Below are 21,182 nucleotides of genomic sequence, written 5' to 3'. Positions count from 1 at the left end.
TATGGTAAAGAGTTTAACATATTCATGTACACTCATGTTATTTTTACGTATTACTCATTTATTAGTTTATAGGTTACCTATTTATGCTAGCTATAAAGCCTGTATATAATTGACATGTGAATCTTGATTTTTTAAAAAAGGTGACAGTAAATTTTGTTAGACTTACAGTACTGTGTTAAAATTCTGTGGAAAGAAGAGAATTTTTATGTGTTGTTGGCTTGTTGCTATGTTATGTCCGTTGTATCTTGAATTAGCTTTTGAGTATCTAAGAGATTTGATTTGCATGTAAGAGATGGATTGCTGCTTTTGATTGGTTCAGGTTTGGTTTTAATGCATTGGCAGACGCATTAAGTTAAAATTAATTAAGTGGCATAATGTAAAGAGAGAGAGAAAAATAAATAAGTTTAAAGAGCATTTACGTACACAATATATATACGTCAAGGTGTTTTACTGTTTTCATTGTCAATGTCTACTTCTGTGGTAAACTGTGTGCAACAGATAAATTCAATAGTTTCCCTTTGGTTGCAAATTTTTCTGACCTGCTGTTGCCTGTTACTATCTGATCTGAATTACATTGAAAGGCCTCTTTTGTTCCTCTCAGTCTGTCATTTTCCAGATTTCTACTATCTCTTCTGTTGCATCTTTGCCAATTCTTCCAATTATTTGTTATGTTACTCCATGAGTTTGTTTGATCGGGGCATGAAGTTTAAGAAAAAATAAAACTTAGAATTATTGTCTTTAGTTGTGGCATTCATGTGCCTATAAATATATGTCAGTAAAGATAAAATAAGAAGTTTAAAGTTAAATTTGAATTTAAATTGGAGTACATCAATTCAATATTTTAAAATAAAATTGTAATTTAAATATTAAAAAATTATATGAGAAGTACTTCATGTTGCAATTTTTCACATGTGACCAGGATAAAAATAATACATTTTTGAATATTATTGGTTAAACTTCTCATAATTTAAATCTCAAGAAGTGAAAAATATCACATAAACTGAGATAGAGGAGTATCATTTTTTTTATAGAAAGAACAGAATGAAAAGGAGCAAGTACTTTCACGTAAGTTTGGTAAGTGAATATTATAGCTGAAAACATTCTTCTCAGTTGAGATTTTGATTATCCTAAGCATTATTAGTAAGTTATGTCTTCAATATGGTTAATGAAGCTAAAACCTTTCACTTGGGTTAGAGACTAGTCCTAATTCCAACTAATTGTAGTATTATCTAACTGATTTGATGTGTCATATAAATTTGGACGGAGAAGTATTAAAAGAACAATAATATGTAAATACACATTGATTTAGTAACCACCTTATTTTAATGACCTTGTCTCTATGAGCGAAAATAACCGTATTCTTAGCTGGAAAAGTTAATTTTCCGTAGGTTTTAATTAGTTGATAGGTTTATTTAATGGTTCGAACATTAATTAGAAGCAATTTAGGGAGAAGTTAAAAGAATAGAAAAACAAAAAGATGAGCAGTATTTTCGTTTTGTTTAGATAAGAAAAGACGTGAAGTGTGAAAAAAATGTATATGTCCCAAGAATTCAAAGGATACAGCAATGTTTAACACCTGTACCAACCAGACCATAATTATATTACGTCTTATTTCTGTACAGGTAATATATATATTGTCACTTTCTCCTTCTCTTTTTGTCACTATTGCTTTTAGATAAGGAAGAAAATGTGCTAATTATATATTCCTTCTATTTTTCTGTGAAAATATCTCATAAATTAAGAAGATTAAAAAATATTAGTCGGAGGGTCTATCAGAGATTACCTCTCTATCCATTTTCTTGTTATGATGACAAATACTAATTGGTCATTAATTGCTATTGTTTGAATTTTTAAATAAATGAGTATGCATTTTGCAATTGAAGGAGACAACATGAGTTAAAGATATAATTACTTGTATTTATGAATTATGGTCCAGTTCTACTAAGTGCTGTATCATAAATTCATAATGGTATATATGAATGCTCTTAAAACTCCCTGTTTGACGTACGAACTTTAGTAAAAAGGTTGATGATCTATATCAACTTGTATTGTGTACGTAAAACTGTTGTTTATGTGTTTTTATATATATATATATTATAATAAACCCATTGGGGATCCATTAGTTGTATTGTTAACGTTGTCATGGACTATTCACTTTTGATGTTGCACCCGTGTTGGATTCTTAAAAATACAATAATTATTTTTGAAGAGTCCAAGCAACATAGATTGTAATGGAATTCTTTTCTTCTTTTTAAAATTTATTTAGATCAAGGTTAAAAGTGCAATGAATAATTTTTCATTTTATGTTTAATGAAATTCCCTGGTTTGGTCCAGCATTGGCCTTGTCTGGTCTAGATATAAGAAACCATTATTCAACCAAGGGCTATTCCTTTTTGTTCGAGTACATTTTTTTTGGACCATATATAGTCCACATGAACTGTCTCATGTTAGTACTCATTATTTCAACTTAGGAATTTGATTGCATGTGCTTGTAGATATCATTTCCTAAATTGATTTTTCTTTAAGTGGGGAGGGGAAAAGGAAATGAGGGAGATAATTACAAGGTTGAGAATCAAACCTTCCGTGAGTGTTTAGATAGTAACTCATGAATTCATTTTAGAGCTATGCTACTTCGCATGTTAATTTGTTATACTGCGCATTTCCCACTCATTTTCATTTTTTCCATATGATTTTAAAGAAAAAGTGAAACGTTGCTTGTCGTATGTTCCACATATAATCTTAACCTACGCTACGCTTAATTCAATTGATGGTACCATTTCAATCTCCTTGGTTAATTCTTACACAACATAGGCGTAACTTTCCTTTATCACATGTGTTCAAACAACCTGTTATAGGGTGTTTATGTGAATTCTTTTCTCTTCTAAAGTAGAGGAAAAGAGAAAGCTCAATAGGAGTAACTTTGGAGTGTGTATATATAGAGAGAGAGGGGAAAGAGACTAGCTCATTTGACTAACAGTGAGCGTGCAGAAATATTAGTAGCTCAATGGATTGATTTGAAAGTTAGAGAAGCTCAAATCGGTAGGATATGAAGAAAGTATAGGTATTGACCTAGATTTAGATGCTTAAGTCGAATTTGGAGCATTTTAATAACTTGGAGATCCAACTAGAAAAAGATAGGTTTGGCTATGGTGCCTCGAGTACTATTAGTAGCTTGATGTGGGTTCAATTGATAGATAAGTTCAGTGGATACGACATGAAAGAATCTGAGCATAAATTTCAAGGTAATTGGTGGAGTAACTCAATACCGTTTAAACCTTTTTTTTACAAAAAAAATTAATTAAAATTTCAGCGTGATGTTACTCAAGTGTTATGATACAAGTGTAGTATTCTCTAATTTTAGTAAACTCATATTAGTTAGCACTAAAGGGTGAGTTAATATTCAATAATGTGAACTTTTAAACCTTGGAAATTCTAATAGACAGAAAAATTTAGTGATTTTTTTTTCAACTTGGCTAAGCTTTGGTAGGTAGTCGTTTTGACAGTAGGTACTTGAAAACTTGTCAAATCACTATGAAATAAACGATAAATATCTATGGATACTGACGCATATAAAGGCCAAAATGAAAGAACATGCATAGAATGAAGTTGAAGAAATAGGAGCGGAGCTAAATTATAGATCACAAATTCAATTGAATTTAATATCTTTAGTTCAAACACTATATTTATCTTAAGAAATTCATTGAACATGAATAAATATTAAAATTATAAAATTTAAATTTTGATTTTGGAACAAAAAGCATATTACCTAGTATGTATGAACAAAAAAATACATGGGGAACATATAGTATGAATGGTGATGTTTTAAATTATGGTAGCCGAAAGATGATATGAGCAACTATTTTCCCATTCCCAATGCTGACAACTACTATTATTGTTTGCATGTTTACTTTCTCTGTGAATTTTGAACAATTAGATTCGATCATATATTCTTGGACAATAAAAAAAATAGAATTCATGGTTCCAACAAAAAAAGAAAGATTTTCACTTTCCTCAGATTCAAGAAATCCTCGAGCAACAAAAACAAAAGCAGGTTTTTTCTCATGTACTGTAATTTCCCTTTCAACATTTTTTCTTCCCTAAATTTATGATAATTACTTCATCATTTGTACGAAATAATTAAAAAAAATACTTTCAGTACTTGATAATTTGAAAAAAACAATAGTAACAAATACTTTTACTTGCTCTAGACAATGTTGGAAATTTGTTGTAGACCGTTGTTTGTCGTTAACATGCCAGACAATTGAATTATTAAAGCATGCATTCCATATGACTATAGTTCTTTTAGTTTTTTGAATTTTAAAATATGCCTATTTTTTTTTGTTTAAATTGACTATCTAAAGATGCGTCTGCTTAATAAAGTCATATTTTGAGAGAATTTCAATCACTTTTATTATTAGGTCTTTACCTCAATCACTAATTAGTCCTTATAATTCTCGTTTAAACTCATCACCATAGGTTGTGAGCCTTGGTGTAGACGTTAAACTTGACCCTTATCATGTCTATTCAATCACTAATAGTGTACAAAGTTAGAAGAAGACACGGACTGATTTTTAACATAGAATGGAATTACATGTAGAGTACTTGTACTCACAATTTCCCCCCCCACATTTTTCATATTTCGTTTTAGGAGTAGGAAATTAATTATGATTTAACTAGTTATATTAAATCATATATAACTTCCTCTCGTTAAAATAGATGTTTGAGAAGAGTAGAAAGTTTCCATTGAATTAGAAGATGCCAATTTGGCTTAATAGTCTGCCACTATTTATTTGTTTGGATTAGGTCAACTTGACTGACACTTCAACTTTTAGAATGATGGCCTACTTGCTCACACTCTATATGACGTATGTTCCTTTATTTATTTTCCAATATTCCTCAATGTAATTGCAATGGTCCTAAAGGAACACAAAAATTTGGAACAATTGGAAAGAGCTAATAATGCTTCAACTAGAAATAGTTTTCTAACTAGTTTGGATCCATCGTACAATAGTTCTAATATTTTCTAGCAACCGATTAATCATTTTGACAGTCTCACACTATATTACAAATTTTCACATTAATTATGTGTTGAAAAGTTTCACATCGGATGAAAAAGGAATTAATGATCTTGTTAATATGATTTGTACAATCTTTGTTTTATGAGTTAGCCTTTTGAAATTAAGTTAGGCTCAAGATTTATTTCTTTACATAATAGCAGAGAAGAATGTTTAATTTAGTCCTGAACGTGAGGTGGAGTGATGAAAAGTTCCACATCGAATTAAAAAGAAATGAGTGGATGATTTTAGTATGATAATGGATATTGAAAAACAAGTCAAGTTAATGAAAGGGGTGTAATTAGGGTTTTGTAGTGTTAAGAGGTAGATTATATATCTATATACTGTACTAGCATTTCTTATTAAGGATTATAGGAGTAGCATCTTTTCCTTTTAGGGTGGGTTATTTCTTTCTTTTTTTAATCACTAAGCAGGATTACTAGGTTAATTAATGTCATTTCTTTGTAAAGAAAATAAATAAATATACATATATATATATATAGAAATCATCTCTAAACCCAATGCAAGATAATGGAGTGGTCCCCTAGCTAGCACCATTCCATAGGGTCAACCTAAAGTTTCTCAACACTTGAGTAGAAGAATGATTGTTATTTGGATTAGAAGATGCTGCCAAAAATTTTAATTTTAAAAAAAATGAGTATATGCAAATAAATGTGGTCTTCAAAAGGAAATAAAAGAACATGCAGCAGCTTAGCCAGAACTGAAAATTCCATTGTGTGTTTTTCTTTTTACAAATATTCTTTGATGAAGCATAAGATGATTTCATTGAGGACCCATATTTTTTTTATTTTTTTTTTGTGGTGGGGTCAAATTTATATATACTCTTGTGGAATCATATATACGAGAATGTGAAGGGTTTGTAATAATAACGATGTTTATATATGAACAAAGTTCCAAAAAATACACAGTTATATATTTCTATCAATTTTTAGATCCAATGGTTGTAATACATGTTGCTAGTCGATACCTTGTACTGGCAGATAGGGTTATATTAAAAAAAGGGGTAATAGTAGGGTGTATCAGACTAGAAATGTACAGTGAACTCACATGACCCTATATACATATATACTCCTTTGAAGTTGTTTGGATTAATTTCACTAAATTGGACGATAAAATTAGCTCAGGAAAGTATGACATATTTTATTTGTTTAAGTTTAGGCATATTATTAACTCGTTCAGTATGCAATTTAATCCATATAACTATTAAAATATTTAAATAAAAAAACTCATTTGTGATGTGTTAACTCATATAACTTTTTTTAAAAATACAATGAATTAATTAATTTTGGTAATCAAACAAATTTTGTTGTTTATTTGGATGATACAAAAAGAATAGGTTCGAGGTCGATAATTCTTTTTGTTTTCTCTGGCCATAGAAACAAAATGTCTACTGACTAGGAATAATGGAAAGCACAAAAAGAAACTCCTCTTGTGATGTTTTTGGTAAAGAGAGTTGCACTTATTCTCCATCAGTTTATTTTTTTCTTTATTTTAGCTAATAATGGTTATATAAAGCACATCAAACAAAAGAAATCTCTTGGTAAACTTTTTGACAATCGACATTATTATAGAAGGACGTTTAACTGTATATAAATGTTAGTAGCAAGAAAATGAATCTAGTTTTTTATTTTTTTATTTTTTATAACAAGGAAAATCCGCAGTCGCTACCCTTTGGGATGCGCACAGGGTAAAACCCCGTTCCTATGCAATAGCTCGCAAACCACATAAGAGAGGTAACCCGCATTAGGCAAGTCCGGTGCGACGAGCTCGACCCAGAAGGAAAACGAATCTAGTTTGACATGGAATTTTAAGGTATGTCTTGTTGTAAATATTGTCTAACGTCTACACCAAGATAATCTAATGTGTATTGTTTTAAGCAAGGTAGGTCTTTGTGAAATGTGGAGGGAGTTTATGCAAAATATGGTTTATTCTTTATAAAAATATTTTTTGTTTAATTAGTACTGTAACATTACAATTGTTGCGAAATTGATGAGATAGAACAAAATATACCAAAGTTCAAACCTTCCAAGGTGTTAACTCTGTTCTAACACTTATCTAGGGCAACTACACAAGCACAGAACGATTCCTGCGGGTAATAATTTTTTTTCTTGTAACTACAGAAGTAGATCTAAAATCGATAAATGTATAGTTAAGAGACTAAATCTGATAAATTTTTAAATAGTTGAAGGACTAAACCCAACAAAAGTATAGCTAAGGGACCATTTTAGACCTACTCCTATAGTTAAAGGACTATTTATGACATTTTCTCGAGAGAACAATATAAGTTTTGAAATATTTAATCAGAAAAGAATTACTTATTTTCGTTTTTTCTTTACTCTTTCTCATTATCACCTTTTTCCGGGAATTCTCAAAATAGATGTTTCAAAATAGACGACGGAACGCATCGTCAATTAAAAGGTCCTCGCCTATCTTTCTTTTATTTATCCAGCCTCTACCTCATAGAAAATTCTGCGAGCTATTGGGGATCTATTCTCAGGAAGGAATGAAAGGACTGACTTTCCTTTCCCAACTAAAATCGAAAGGGCTGTATCACATCGAGATGATCGTCTTTCCTTTTAGATTGGACAGAAATGAATAATACATGCCACACTGGAGTCTGTTTACAGACGACATTTCGTTTTATATTGCTACCAATCAACCTAGACACGGGGAAGATGTAGCTATGAAACAGTAGATGAGTTCAAAAATGCATATATTTGAGCAAGATGTATATAGTGCACCCAGAGAATCGTCCTTGTAACATTTGGAGATAAGTGAAAAACGACATCAAGGATGAAATGTTGACAGAAAAAGTTACCTTAATCTAACCCCAAATAGGCATAGTTTATACGTAACAAGTGTTGCAGTAATATACAACTCAAACCTATAGGAGAATAAGGACTAAGAACAAAAAGAGCTCTCTAAAAGTTTACAGTGTTCCAATCTTTTTCTCTGCAAGCAGTCCCTTCGGCCGAACCGAAGCCCTTCCCCAATGCGTATGGCTGAAATCCCATTGCGGTTGTTCGTTTTCTGCATGAAGTCAGGTATCTCATAGCTTACGCCACCCTATAAAACTCTCAGCATGTCTCACTCGTCACCACTGACCAGAAGATGCTCTAGGTTTTCCCTTTGTAGAATTTAGATACTGTGAGACAAAGAGCACTCCCATTACAATTATAAGGCAGCCAACCAGTGTGCTAAAGAAGAGTGCACCAGGTTGCCTAGTTTGAACGAAGCCATAAACTCCACTTGATGTGACAAGGATAAGATCAGTTAATCCATCATTTGAGAAGTCTTCGGACACCAAAGCATGAGTGGGAGGTGCAGGGAGGTCAATAGTAGTCAACATACTCCCTCCAGGAGATAATATTACAGCTTCTTGGTCTCCTGCTGCAAGGATCAATTCTTGACTGTCATGCACCCGTAGAGAAAATGCCTTCAGGGTTGGGACTACTTTACCAGCTTCCATCATCCCCGCTGGCGATTGAAGGTTTGACCATGTGGCACCCGTCAATACCTGCCAATTCCACAGAGCACCATGTCCATGCAAGCCCGGTGAATACGATGTTACCTGAAAAGAGTACAAGTAATCAGCAGTCAATTATTGTATAAAAATGAATGTGCCCAAACATCATAGAGAAGACAAGAAATTAAGCATGTCCATAGCATGAGAACTCATTTTTTCAGGATTCAAACTACTCACTGTGAAGAAACAATTGTGTGTTACTGTTAAAAGTTAAAACTAAACTCTTGTTCCTAAGTTAAGAGAATACCTCGCCACGATTTGTCAAGAATACAACATCTCCATGGCTTCCCTTACGATGTCGATGGCCATCATTTCTGGGGATGAGGATAGGCGTTGCTACCTCCAGTGAACTTGCATCAAAAGTGTGACCAAATCCTCTGGAGAATTCACCAGCCTGGAATAAGTTAAAAGGAGAATGACGACAAATAGAAGCATTGAAAAGCTGTTCTCGCACTGGAACACCAGAGGTGGCAACAGCCCAACAGGGACGCAGCACCTCCATTGATCCACTAACAACAGTCTGTTCAGCACCATTGGCCCCCACAACCTGCAAAAGAGCAAAATTAGAAAAGAAAGGACATGTTTTTGCCTTTAGACCAACATGCTTGTTCATGTAAAAAAAATGCTCGTATTAGAATGCTGATTGATTTATTAGACTAACAGTTCTACTGAGCCACCAATTTTTTCCCTTCAACATTCATGTAGAGTCAAAATTCTTTATATTGCATTCTAGTCTGGTAGTTCTTTGGTCTCTGAAATATGGGAAAGATTGGTTTCTCTCCTAATATTGATTCATACTTTTCACTTTCAGTTTTAACATCCAGTATCCTCATATATGTATCGTTCACTCATTTTTATTCTTTTTTGCGATCAAGCATAATATATACACATCATTCATAAAGGCTGATAAGTTCAAGAGGAAAAGAGTGTTCTCCAAAATTATCTCATCCTCGGCGCATATTTTATACTCTTCCTCTATAAACCTCTGTGCTATAAAGCTTAATTCCCGAGTGCAATTTTATGTTGTTATTTGGGGTCTCCAAGATTTTTGTAACTTCATCCATCTTACGCATGTTTTTATCTAGCATTTCACATGTTTTTCCTGTTGATGGAGCATCTATTTGCTACTTTGTTCTAAGATTCATTATCCATGATTCCATGTTTATTCACATTTAAGCAAAGGCTCTTATACCAAAGCTAATAGAGATTATCCAGTACTCTATATTAAAGCCCAAATTTGATAATTGATACTCGGACAATATAGTTCATTTCAATCTGAAAAAGAAGAAAGTAACTTCAAGAAAATGCTTGACAAACATGACCATATTTCACACCTTGAATTGAAACAATCATTTCAATTGGAAATGGAGAAAGAAGAACGTGATACATCAAAAGTTGTATGTTACCTGGACATGGTCCAACACTCCATCGCCATTAATATCTGCATGAAGCCCGCCTTCTAGGAGGTGAAGCTGGTGAAATCATGACTTCACATTAGACATGAGCTAATAGACAAGAAGATGGAGGGTGAAAAGGATCTTGAGTTCCCTCGTAAAGAATCTTCTGGTATAAGAAAGTGTAAAAATCTTTTCTAGGTGTTCATGATATTTTGCATATTCTATGGAAAAAAAAGATATTGCAGTATGCTTAGCAATTATTAGATAGCTACTATCCGAGATCCCGTTTACTCAGACAATGCAATCAAGAACTTTTATCAACCAGAATGTTGTACATATACACAGCAATACTTGAATCACCATAGTACACGACGTCAGATATGTGATGTGCCGCAGTTCATACCTTGCACACAGTACGTCCTGTTGCTATATGAACAGCTTCAATCCCTTCCTTCTCATGAGCCACGACAACGTTAGGGACCCACCAAAGCTGGGTATAATTGGTAATAGTAGGTATATAGGGCGAAGGCTGCACAAAAGAAAAAGATGAGAATGGATAATGTGATCCGAGTGCTGATATGTATTGAGGAACGCAGTATAGTCAAAATATTCTCAATTTTACCCAACTAAGTCTAGCTTATTATCTATGAATGATTCTAACTTCTAATTAATTGCCAGCTAGAAACAGTTGCTCCATTAGATGGTTCCATAGAAATACAGTTTCTTCACAAAACAGGCACTGTTTTAGTGAGCAATATTGTATAACCTTGGAAAAGATGTTACAGTCTAAATGGAGATGAAGATCCGGATTTAATTGTTCATTTCTGAACCACAATCATTTTATTATAATAATAGAAGCATACAAGGAAAGTAGGTTACAATTTTAGAGGGCTAGTAGAAACACAGTTTTGTTTCAGAATTTCCTTTCCAGGTTTTAGAGCTCTCTCGCTCAATCTTTAGCAACCACTACCTGGCTTAGAAGTGCTTAATCCAGTTTTTGTATAATCTCACCTCTACTGACTATCTCTACATGCCAAAAGCGACATACAATACAAGACATTCTGGAGAAAAAAGGTGAGAGCGAAGAGAACTAAAATAACAGTAAACCATCACCTTTTTGGGTTTTGCCGATTTTGCATAATTTACTGCCTTTCCTATAGCATTTGAGATTCTTTTGGTAGTGTCCTTCCCAGGAGGATGCTTTTCCTCAGGCTTCTGGAAAGGGTAAGTAATGGACTTCCCAGGTACTTTCTTAACCGCCTTCCTTTTGTGTCGCCTGAAATGTGCCAACTTTAATCTGGTGTCTTCTCGCCGATCCTGGTCCAAAAGAACATGCCATATTAATTAACAGAACGACCAACATATGTCACAATAACTAGCAGAATGGAACAATAAGATGACATACTCACCCAGTTATGTGGCATAACTCCAAGAATAGATTCTCTAAATTCCCGACATTCGAACTAGTATTGCAAACAATTCAAGTTAGCTTAGAGATGAATATGTTTATTGAGTTGAATAAAACATTGTTCAACAAGCAAGCAGAAATAGTAGGGAAAGATAACATTTGTTGGTCCTTGAAAGTTCTAAGTTCTGAACTTTCTATAGAAACTGGCTTCACATTGTTAGGTAATTAAGGCATTCAAAATCGAGCTAGTATGTTGCCATACCTCCCCAGGTTGACGACTGTTCAAAGCATGAGCATCAAGTTTGTAATTATGTTGTGGAATCAAAAGAGATTCATCAGAAGATGGCGATTGAATATTCTGCAATATCAGGAGGAAAAAAAGGAAATGGAAGATCATTAATAGATTAAATATATCTTCTCTCAAGTTTAGTCATACCCAAACTGACCAAGTTCACATCACAAACTAGCTAAAAAAAACCCAGTAAATTCAAGTTGTATCAGCATGTGTAAGATTTTCGCAAACAATCTAGCTAGCTCTGACAAGATATTCAATTCCAAATTGACATTAACTCAATGGTGCCCTTTTTCAACAAATAGCAGACCAGCAATGATGCAATTACAAACTATAACATTGGACTATGGTACAGATAACTCTAGGATATACACACTTAACCAAATATCAGACCTGAAAGGTATTCTAGAACTAACAGAAAACAACAAATCACAAAAGGAAAATAAGGGACACTACTAAAATGATCTTTATTCCTTCAGATAAGAAACATAACATGAAACAGAAAAGGCTCCTATTATGGGACGGAGAGTTAGTGGGAAACCTCTATCTTCCTGCTCCAACGTAGTTGGCCGGTCCGACCAGCAAGTGCATAAAGGGCAAAATGGCGTAAATCCACAACTCCTGAATTCTCAGACGCCTGGGTTAAACAAGTCAAATTTTAGAACTACATAAAAAGGATGCCTAGGAATACCTTGTTACCATAAGTGTGTGTGTATATATATATAAAGAAACAATAAAATTCATGAAAAGAAGATAACAATAAAACTGAATATAAACAACCTCTCACAAAGGAACTGACACTTCATTTTCAGCATTCCCTCCTCCAACAAACAAAAACTCCACACACAAAAATAGGGAATAACAGGAATATTGATTGTGATTTCTCCATTCTCCTTAATTATATGGAGGTACACTAACACATGTGAATCACAATTCATGAGCACTATCATCTTAAAATTCGCATGTTTATAAGTACTTCACCAAGGACCCTGGAAATCTATTTGGAAGAGTGTGGTACCAACAAAGGTGAAGTGCTTCACCTGGCTAGTAGCCAGGACCCAGGAGAGCCCGTCTGACTCACGAGGCATTACAAAAAAGGGGAATTTAAATTGCTTCAAGGTGCTCATTATGTAAGGAGGCTTGGATACAAACAATCACTTTATTTCATTGTAGAGTGACAACATGAGTGTGGGCATAATTTATCAATATGGCTAAGGTGAACTGATCTTTGCCAGAACATACTGGAGACCTTCTAAGTTGTTGGATTAGAAGGGAAGAAAGCAAGAGTCAAAGGATATGGTGGAAATAATACCTGCCTGCATTTGGTGGAACATTTGGAAGAAAAGAAATGAAAGAATTTTTGAAGGCAAAGAACGTAAAATACGAAAGATCAAGTAGAAGCTTATCACTTCTTTATGTTTTTGGTGTAAAGAGCAATATATAGAAGAGGAAGTTCAGTTAGTGGACTTTATATGACTTCTGTAATTACTTTCAGTAAATGTAAATATTTGGAGGTGGCCAACATACCCTTAATGCTGAGGAATACAAAGTTACCAGTTCTTTTTTTTAAAAAAAACAATTCACCAAGGACCTTAATACAAAATCATAAGAAGTGGCGAAGAATAAGGTCCAAGCTCAGACTTTTTGCACATGGAGGGAGCTATTAGTATTTCAATGAGAAGCAGGGTTATGTGGACTAGTGAAAGTATCTACAATAATTCTCTGTGATATTTAATTTGACAAAGAGAGATAACTACTTTTCTTATTTGATCAGACCAGAAATTTGAAGGGCGAAATCGGAAATACGAAAGGGATAGTCATTTTACAGGCTTAGACGACAAGAACTGATATAAGTCATTTTCAAGTCAGACTCCTTGAGTGAAAGCCACGACACATAAGTTTTTCTTTTACATCTCTTCTCGACCTTAATATGCAAGCGAAGAGCACATATTCCGTATTCTATTTCTTTCTTCTCCAAATAACAACATGATTGATACAATGATATTATGTTTCTGTGATGATTTGGGAACAAAAATAAAGCATGGCTATACATAATAGTGACTGTAAGACGACCAAGAAGAAATGTGTATAGAAAACGGCATGAATGTTTACCTCCTTCTCAGCAGCACTTCTTCTATGCTGCTCTGCACTTTTCTCAGCCATTTCAATCTCTTCAAATGGATCAATATGCATCTGAAAAGGGAAAGGATGTAACTTAAGAGAAATTTAGCTCCAGATGTTTTACTTACTCAAAGAAAAACTACAGAAGGGGTAAGAGACTAGCTAACAAATGCTACATGTGTCATTGAATCATATAAAGCTGTATTTCCTTCTGAGATTTTTTCTTTGTAAATACCACCTTAAGTTGTATTCAAAATTACATTCTTACAGGGTTGATCACTTCTAGAAAACATATAGGCTAATTACATACATGAGGCTGCATTTCCATCCGTCCGCCAACAATCACCAAGCCTGAATCTCCGTGCTTTACAGTATAATTACTTATGGAAATTGCTATCTCCCTGTGATGAGCATTATGTGGAAAATTTTCCTGAATGAATTAACCAGGAAGAACGAATAGAACATCAGCTTATCACAAAGTATATCAGAGGTCACTGTAAGTCAAAATGTGAGAATCTACATGCATAAAAGCACCTGCAAGTTGACCTCCCATAGCTTTTTGAGATTGTGATCGAAACACATCACAGACCAACCTGAGGTAACAACAACTAGGACCTGTTTCCGAGGCTCCCTGTGATTATAGTTCCTATCTATCACACCAGTGGCCATCGCCACCGCTCGTCTTCCTGAGACAATACGAATTTTGTCAGGCAAGAGGGACACCTCCGCGAGTAAACGTGCTTCACTGAAACCTTCATCAACACGCCTAGAATGTGGTTCCAAAACCTAGCCAATACCCATATGCCATATGATAAGAAACCAAACGATAGACAAGAAACTTTTCAGCAAAAAAATTAGATTAAGCTCCATCCAAAAATTGATTAAGAAGTCTACTCCACGCCAAAAAATGCTGCTCAGTAATTGTTAAGTCTAGCATACGGTCCAGGCACAAAGAATAAATTAAAGACCTAATGCAAGGGCAGATTAAGACTAATTCATCAGTGCAGTCGCAGATTTTTCCCGTGGGTCAGAGTACAAGAACCTCTACTCTCCTAGTTCCTTCTATTCAAATGTCAGCAGTACTCTTCTACATCATTTAAGTGGAAAAGTAGGTAGCCACAAAGTATAGTAGGTTTCAGCTCAGCCCTTTCTATCTAATTAAACAAACCAAATTGTCTACGTATTATATACAGGTATGTAAATGCACCAGTCGGAACCCACCCACTGACAGTCAATTCTTGATCCGTATCTGATCCAATGGGATTGTAATGTAGAAAATTACCTGAATTTTGGCATCATGAGTGGCGACAAGGACCTCTTTCTTTCCATCACCGTTGAGATCGGCAACAATTGGGGGAGGAAGACGCTCAGCCTCGTATTTGATGGGATACTCTTCGAAAAGATGATACCATGCCTCCTTGAACGATAAGTCACCTTCGTGCTGGAATTAACCGCCAATAGACAATGAAATCAGTTTAAAGTATGATTTTTTTCAATTAGGGAAAGTGATATCAAAGACGCTAGGGTTTTTGAAGATCGGAGATTTTTCTAGCAGTATGAAAATGGGGTTGAATAGAGAAATGAATTTTACCTGAAGAGAGAAGAAAATAGCGAAAGCAGATAGCATCAGAATAGCTAAATCGCGTTTCCTCATCTTCTTCTTCTTGCTGATCAGCGACTCACAGGAGGAAAGTGTTCTACCCTTCTTAACTTCAATGAAGAACTGAGTTGCAACGTTTGACTACGGCTTGATTTTTTTTCCCGGGTCAACCCGCTTCTACATTCTGGCCCAGTAAAACTGGGTTGAGAAGGTATGATCTTACCATCTTACGAGCATTGTAATAAATTGCTATAACTACCACACAAATTTTCTATTTGTGTCACTCTTCTTCCAAAAGAATACCCAAAAATACTCTTTCCAATTTGACTGTTTTGTGCATATAATTCTTCTCTACTGGCAACATTTTTGAATGGAGGACCCATGAAAAACAGTTTCTCTATTTATTCCCACAAAAGGCGAAGGCAAGGGTAAGTTTAACATGCCGTATATCTTATCTTTCCATACTCCACTGTGAGATTACATTATTGTTGATGATGTTTAAACTTGAATAGGTTTTTTTTTATTGTGTCAATTGAAAGAAGTTCCTGTTGTTTCTTGGATGGAGATGGTATTAGTGTATAAGATAATTGGGTATGAATAAGTATGGTGGAGAATAGTGGTTGCTATCAAGGAAAGTGTCTCATAATTCACCATGTATCAATTGTTAGAACATATTTTCTTATATTAGTACAAAACATTCCTTCGATCTGGCTCACTTGTTTTACATCTTTCCCTTTATCATCATTGGCTCAAGGAAGGGGATAGAGTACCAATTGAAGAGGAGGACAAACTATGTAGCGAGTTTTCTAAAGGATGGTTGTTAGTAGAATAAAAAATGATGGGAGAACCATAAAAGGATTATCAGCAACTTCTCCTGTCAAATGCAGCCAAACACGGCAGAGCTATGCATCATCGGCATATCATAGTATATCCTATTATTTGTTCCTGTTCTGGACATTTCTCCAAGACTGACAGTTAGCTCAATGCAGCTATCAGGTACTTGGTTTATCACTCTATGTGTATATCTAAAAAGAATGTCTACAGGACAACGTAATAAGAACTAGGGATTTTTCGATAATCTGGAGACGTGCCTTGGACACAATCTGTATCAATACTATGGTAAAGCTACCATGCCTATGCATACCCAACTTCAGATGTGTGCAAGAATATCAATAAACTAGTTGCATAATTTTGGTGCACAAGGAATGACAAGATACAGAAAGTTCCCAGTGGAATATATTGTTAGTACAAGAAATCTAAGCACATGGAAAACGTAGCTTTAGCAAGCACAGAAGAGAATCACGTCTGGAGGTCAGTTGTTAAACCATTCTGTGTAGAAAAAAGATCACCCTAATTGCAAACTCGTGGAAGAGAACAACTGGAGATTTGTCGTCGCAGTTTTGGAAAAGCTTGTCATACAGCAAATCTTGGTAAATGGGGGGAAATGGAAGGTACGGGACATGCTCCTAAGCTAGCAAACAATACGAAACTAACAAAGGTTATTTGATCAGAATGACTCTGTACCAGCGTGCTATAGTCACCAATACAAAAGAACTTGCTGACCTGAGAAGCATTCTCTTCCACCTTTACTTCACATGCTCCAAAGCGTATAACTTTATTCATCAAGAAAAGGATTATTCTTTTTTTTAATGAAACCTAGCTTAGAGGGGAGAAGGTTTTTCAGTTTTCCTTTAAATGAAAAAAATGTGTAATTGAAGAAACACAAACCAATCTAATGCGCCTGTGTTGATGATAATTACTTCATCCTTTTTCAGGGGGTGAGGGTGGGGCAGCATAAACTGAAATCATCATACAAATGAAACTAAATAGTACAAATAATTCAGGGGACTTGTGAGCCTATAGAATTTGCTGTGTAAAATTCAAAAGGGAATGCGGGATAAGTTAAGTAAAACCCCATGTATAAAATTCAACAAAAGAAGGGGGGAAGGAAACCAAGAGATGAAATTGAGGATTTCCTGGAAGAGGCATTGAGAGGCCTATGGTTATCAATTTGTCAAGGTCCAGCTGAATGCATACAATTCACAAGAGGATAAGATCCTTTGCTATGCTTTCTGTCCAAGTTGTTTCAAAAGTTTAAGCTTTTTCTGACTTTCCAGACGCAAAGAAAGCTCGGAAGATTTCTTTTTAGTATCCTCTAACTCTTTCTCCAGCTCCTCTATCTGTGTCAATTATGTCAGATATAAGAACGCATAATTTCAAAAGCATAAATTAAAAGAAAAGTTAAATGTATCAAACACATGCTCCTCATGGAAGTGCTACATACTGTACGTTTCAACTCGGTTTCTCTCTGGATGAATGATTCACACCTGTGGAACAAAGATTCAAAATGTTACCAACTGCAGAGCCAATCAGTTTTAGTTGCTAAAGGAGGCCAAAAGCTGGAAGATACAAAATAGAGAAGGAAACTGGAAACAAGGTTTAGTCCAGACACTGCATCGAGGCTGCCTGAAATTTTAGGCTAATATAAGAGATGTAAGAGAGATAAAGGCTGAGAAGTTTATATCGTTTAAATCTCCCAAGGCAAATTTTAGTGCAAAACCAAATTCAAGAGAAGGCAAAAAACATTAATCATGTACTCATATTGGAAGGCCCATCCCACAAGAAGTAGCATGTGGTGGTTGTCACTCATCCATTGATCAACAAACTCGAGAGGAAACAGTAGCATGAATTCTGCAGAATCTTTTCCCCTGAAATTCAGTTGTACACTGCAACACTTTTTAAAAAAAAATAGATGTGGTGTCCAGGCCACCATACGCGCACCTCAACTAATTCAATGGTGACTTGCTTCCTTCTACCAACACAAGTGCGGGTAACTCTGTCCACCAAGGCTTAAGACATAAGAGAAGAACCACCTGCCATTTTCTGCCTCTATTGGGATTCAACTTAAGTCTTCCACGACCCATTCCGGCTTCATTGATAGCTAGAAAAGACACTTTGTGCCGCTACAAGCATTGATTTTTCTGCCACTCACCACGTTGAAGGCTTCTCTTCAATTCTAATGAAGGAGAAAAAAAAGACGGCTTTTTGCATTACATCTAACCATGTGCAGCTCCTGCAATGTGTTCTCTGACCAGGTTTGACAATACTGGCTGAGTGGGATAAAGATAGTTCATATTCTGTTATGTTATATTTAGTGGTTATAATTGTTTACTTTGTCTTAGCATCAGGTACAGGGCTCGCCTGATAAGTCAACCCAGGTCACACCTTACAGTTTTTGGGTTTTGACATGTCGACTGCAAGAATGAGTAGACGAGAGAACTAGAAGATAAGCCCGAAAGGACTAACAAAAAGAAGAAGACGACACACCAGAAGAACGTAATTTTTAAAAAGAAAAATAAAAGATTAGTAACATAACAAGAGCAAACAAGCCACAGAGAACACGACAACAATTACAATGCATACTTAGGAGAGTCCTAGGTAGCAAAAGAGAGAGAGCTTCAAGTATCTTGGGTCTTTAATCAAGGAAATGGGAGATCGACGATAATGTCTCACATCGTATAGGCGCAGGGTGGACAAAATGGAGGCTCATCTCCGGAGTCCTGTGTGACAAGAATGTACCACTAAAACTTAAATGTAAGTTCAACAGAGTAGTAGTTCGGCATACTCTGTTGTACAAGGCGGAGTGTTGGCTAGTTAAGAACTCTCATGTTCAGAAGATGAGAGTGGCGGAAATCATGACAGTGAGATGGATATGTGAGCATTCTAGGAGATATAAGATTAGGAATGAAGATATCCAGGACAAGGTGGGAGTGCCCTCCATGGACAAAATGAAGGAGCGAGGTTGAGATGATTCGGGCATGTGAAGAAAAGATGTATAGATGCCCCATGAGGAGGTGTGAGAGTTAAGAGGTAGACAGAAGAAGTATTGGGAAGAGATGATTAGACAAGACATAGTGCATCTTCAGTTTACTGAGGAAAAGACCTTAGATAGGAGAGTTAGGATAGAATGTTAGTAGGTAGTGAAGCATTGTCTCGCTTTCCGGATAGGCTTGTTGGTAGTTTGGTAAACCAGTACATGTTTCTCCTTTCATATAAGTAGTATTAGCAGTATACCCGTAGTTTCTTTTCTACTACTACCTATTGTTTCTTGTGCTTCGAGTATCACATTATTTTGTTGTTATTACTGTTTTTTTCTTCTACATGTTAGATAATGTTTTCTCTATTATTTCTTATGTCTTCTTTACTTCTGTATGTTCTTTTTCATATTGCTTTAATATGCATTACTTGAGCCGAGGGTCTTCTAGAGGTAAGTCCTGCGTACACTCTACCCTCTTCAGACCCACTTGTGGGATTACACTAGGTATGTTGTTGCAGTAACCTTTGGGTAACAAATCTGTGAAATTGCTAAATATTGTCTAAAGGCCATTTTTGTACTAAGATTTTATCTGTGAGTTCCAGCATAGCATATGTAGGACAGATATTTCAATTTGGCCTACAAAGTCCCTAATAGATATACAAAATGGATGGATATATTCCCGTTATTAACAATCCAATCTGAGGGGATACAGTCCCACCTCTCAAATGACTCAAGTGTATAAATCCATCATGATTGATCAATCATGCAAGGCAAAATGTATGCCGTGCGGCTGTATCTTAAAGAGAGCTTTAAAAAACATGTACCTCCTAAAGAGTTGGATATTTTCTTCACAAATCTGATCAATTGACATGCAACTTGAACTGGATATTTGTGTATCTTCTTTAACAGACCCCTGCAGATATACCAACAAAGAGATGAAACAGTCAACGCCATTTATGTATGTACTCTAATAAATTGACACTAATTCATTAGACATTTAATATCTTTAGGAACATGAATATAGTAACATTAACTTCTCAACTATGTAAAAGCACCATAAACAAAAAAGTGAATCAAACAAACACCGAGAAAAGAAAGAACCAGGTCCTACAATTGCATTCCCTGTCATAGGCTGTACAGCTGGCAATTCCATGTTGCAGTTGGTTCTTCCACTGTTGCCACTCTGTGCAGAACGAAAATGTGGCCTGGGATGAGCTGCAAGATCTGTAACTGTTTGAAAGTTTGTTGGCAACGGTGTTTGAGCATTAGCCACTTGAACTTGAGGTGGAACAAAAGATTCTCTCAAAAGGTTTTGCAAATGCGGTTCAAGAGGCTTCAATCCTATCAAGTGACAATGACCTTTCCTGTATTACGATCACAAGAAACATGCCTATATCACAAGTTGAGAAGTACCATTATTTTAATGGCTAACAGTGACAGAATACCGTGATGAAACATAGCAATTTGGGAAGTAAATTTCAGAGGTGTAGTAGCCTAGTAGGTATGTGGAGACGGAGAGGAGTAGAAAAGTACAGCTAAGGCTACCAGAAGCTAGAAAAATTAAGTATAAACTCCACATCCCCCAGCCCACCCACTGTTCATCTGATGGAAATTTAAATTTTGTTCTCAGTAAGCAAGAGTGGGAGAGGCTTTAATCTTGGATGGGAGCAATGACAATCATGACTGGCCACATGCACTTTAAGCCCTCATGACTTCAAGCAGGATTTGACTATGAATGAATTCTAAAGAAATACACAAAATTACTAGATCTCCATTAGTTTTACTTTTTAAAATTCTCAGCATGAGCCTATTGGATATTAGCCAATAAAATGAATCAGAACCATCTGAAGTCAGAAGTGAGGTCAAAATTATATGTTTCAGTATTCGCTATTTCACATTTTGCAGTATATATATATATATTACATATATATATATATATATATATA

The 21,182-nt window shown here is 35.2% G+C and overlaps 2 protein-coding genes across 2 annotated transcripts in view; both read right to left on the bottom strand.

The window, feature by feature from the left end:
* Positions 1 to 7,808: 7,808 nt before the first annotated feature.
* LOC102599755 (uncharacterized) lies at positions 7,809 to 15,625 on the bottom strand. The gene is made up of 13 exons (XM_006340621.2): positions 15,411 to 15,625; positions 15,102 to 15,260; positions 14,354 to 14,605; positions 14,130 to 14,249; positions 13,811 to 13,891; positions 12,240 to 12,335; positions 11,669 to 11,764; positions 11,408 to 11,461; positions 11,112 to 11,315; positions 10,402 to 10,527; positions 10,008 to 10,073; positions 8,849 to 9,148; positions 7,809 to 8,646 (listed from the first exon to the last, which is right to left on the bottom strand). Exons 1-13 carry the CDS (start codon positions 15,471 to 15,473, stop codon positions 8,170 to 8,172), a joined length of 2,094 nt encoding a protein of 697 aa, XP_006340683.1. The 5' UTR covers positions 15,474 to 15,625; the 3' UTR covers positions 7,809 to 8,169.
* A 1,527-nt stretch (positions 15,626 to 17,152) lies between these two features.
* Positions 17,153 to 21,182, bottom strand: part of LOC102599429 (MORC family CW-type zinc finger protein 3-like) — a 15,329-nt gene continuing 11,299 nt past the window's right edge. The window contains exons 15-18 of the mRNA XM_006340620.2: positions 20,348 to 20,600; positions 20,061 to 20,149; positions 17,704 to 17,746; positions 17,153 to 17,599 (exon numbers count right to left, since the gene is read on the bottom strand). Of these exons, the coding sequence (XP_006340682.1) occupies positions 17,483 to 17,599; positions 17,704 to 17,746; positions 20,061 to 20,149; positions 20,348 to 20,600 (502 nt within the window). The 3' untranslated portion in view covers positions 17,153 to 17,482. The remainder of the gene's footprint in view (positions 17,600 to 17,703; positions 17,747 to 20,060; positions 20,150 to 20,347; positions 20,601 to 21,182) is intronic.

The sequence above is a fragment of the Solanum tuberosum genome, unplaced genomic scaffold, assembly GCF_000226075.1.
Source record: "Solanum tuberosum cultivar DM 1-3 516 R44 unplaced genomic scaffold, SolTub_3.0 scf00020, whole genome shotgun sequence".
Lineage (NCBI taxonomy): Eukaryota > Viridiplantae > Streptophyta > Magnoliopsida > Solanales > Solanaceae > Solanum > Solanum tuberosum.
The sequence above is the reverse complement of the archived record's forward strand: the minus strand, read 5'-3'. Positions and strand labels throughout refer to the sequence as shown.

Bases quoted from the DNA above. Each gene is read 5' to 3' on its own strand.
- LOC102599755 (XM_006340621.2), bottom strand. From the start codon at position 15,473: ATGAGGAAACGCGATTTAGCTATTCTGATGCTATCTGCTTTCGCTATT. The intron at 10,528-11,111 runs GTGATGGTTTAC...TCTTTTGTGCAG, and splicing joins AATCGGCAAAACCCAAAAAG to CCTTCGCCCTATATACCTAC. The intron at 8,647-8,848 runs GTATTCTCTTAA...TACTCTTTTCAG, and splicing joins TCTTGACAAATCGTGGCGAG to GTAACATCGTATTCACCGGG.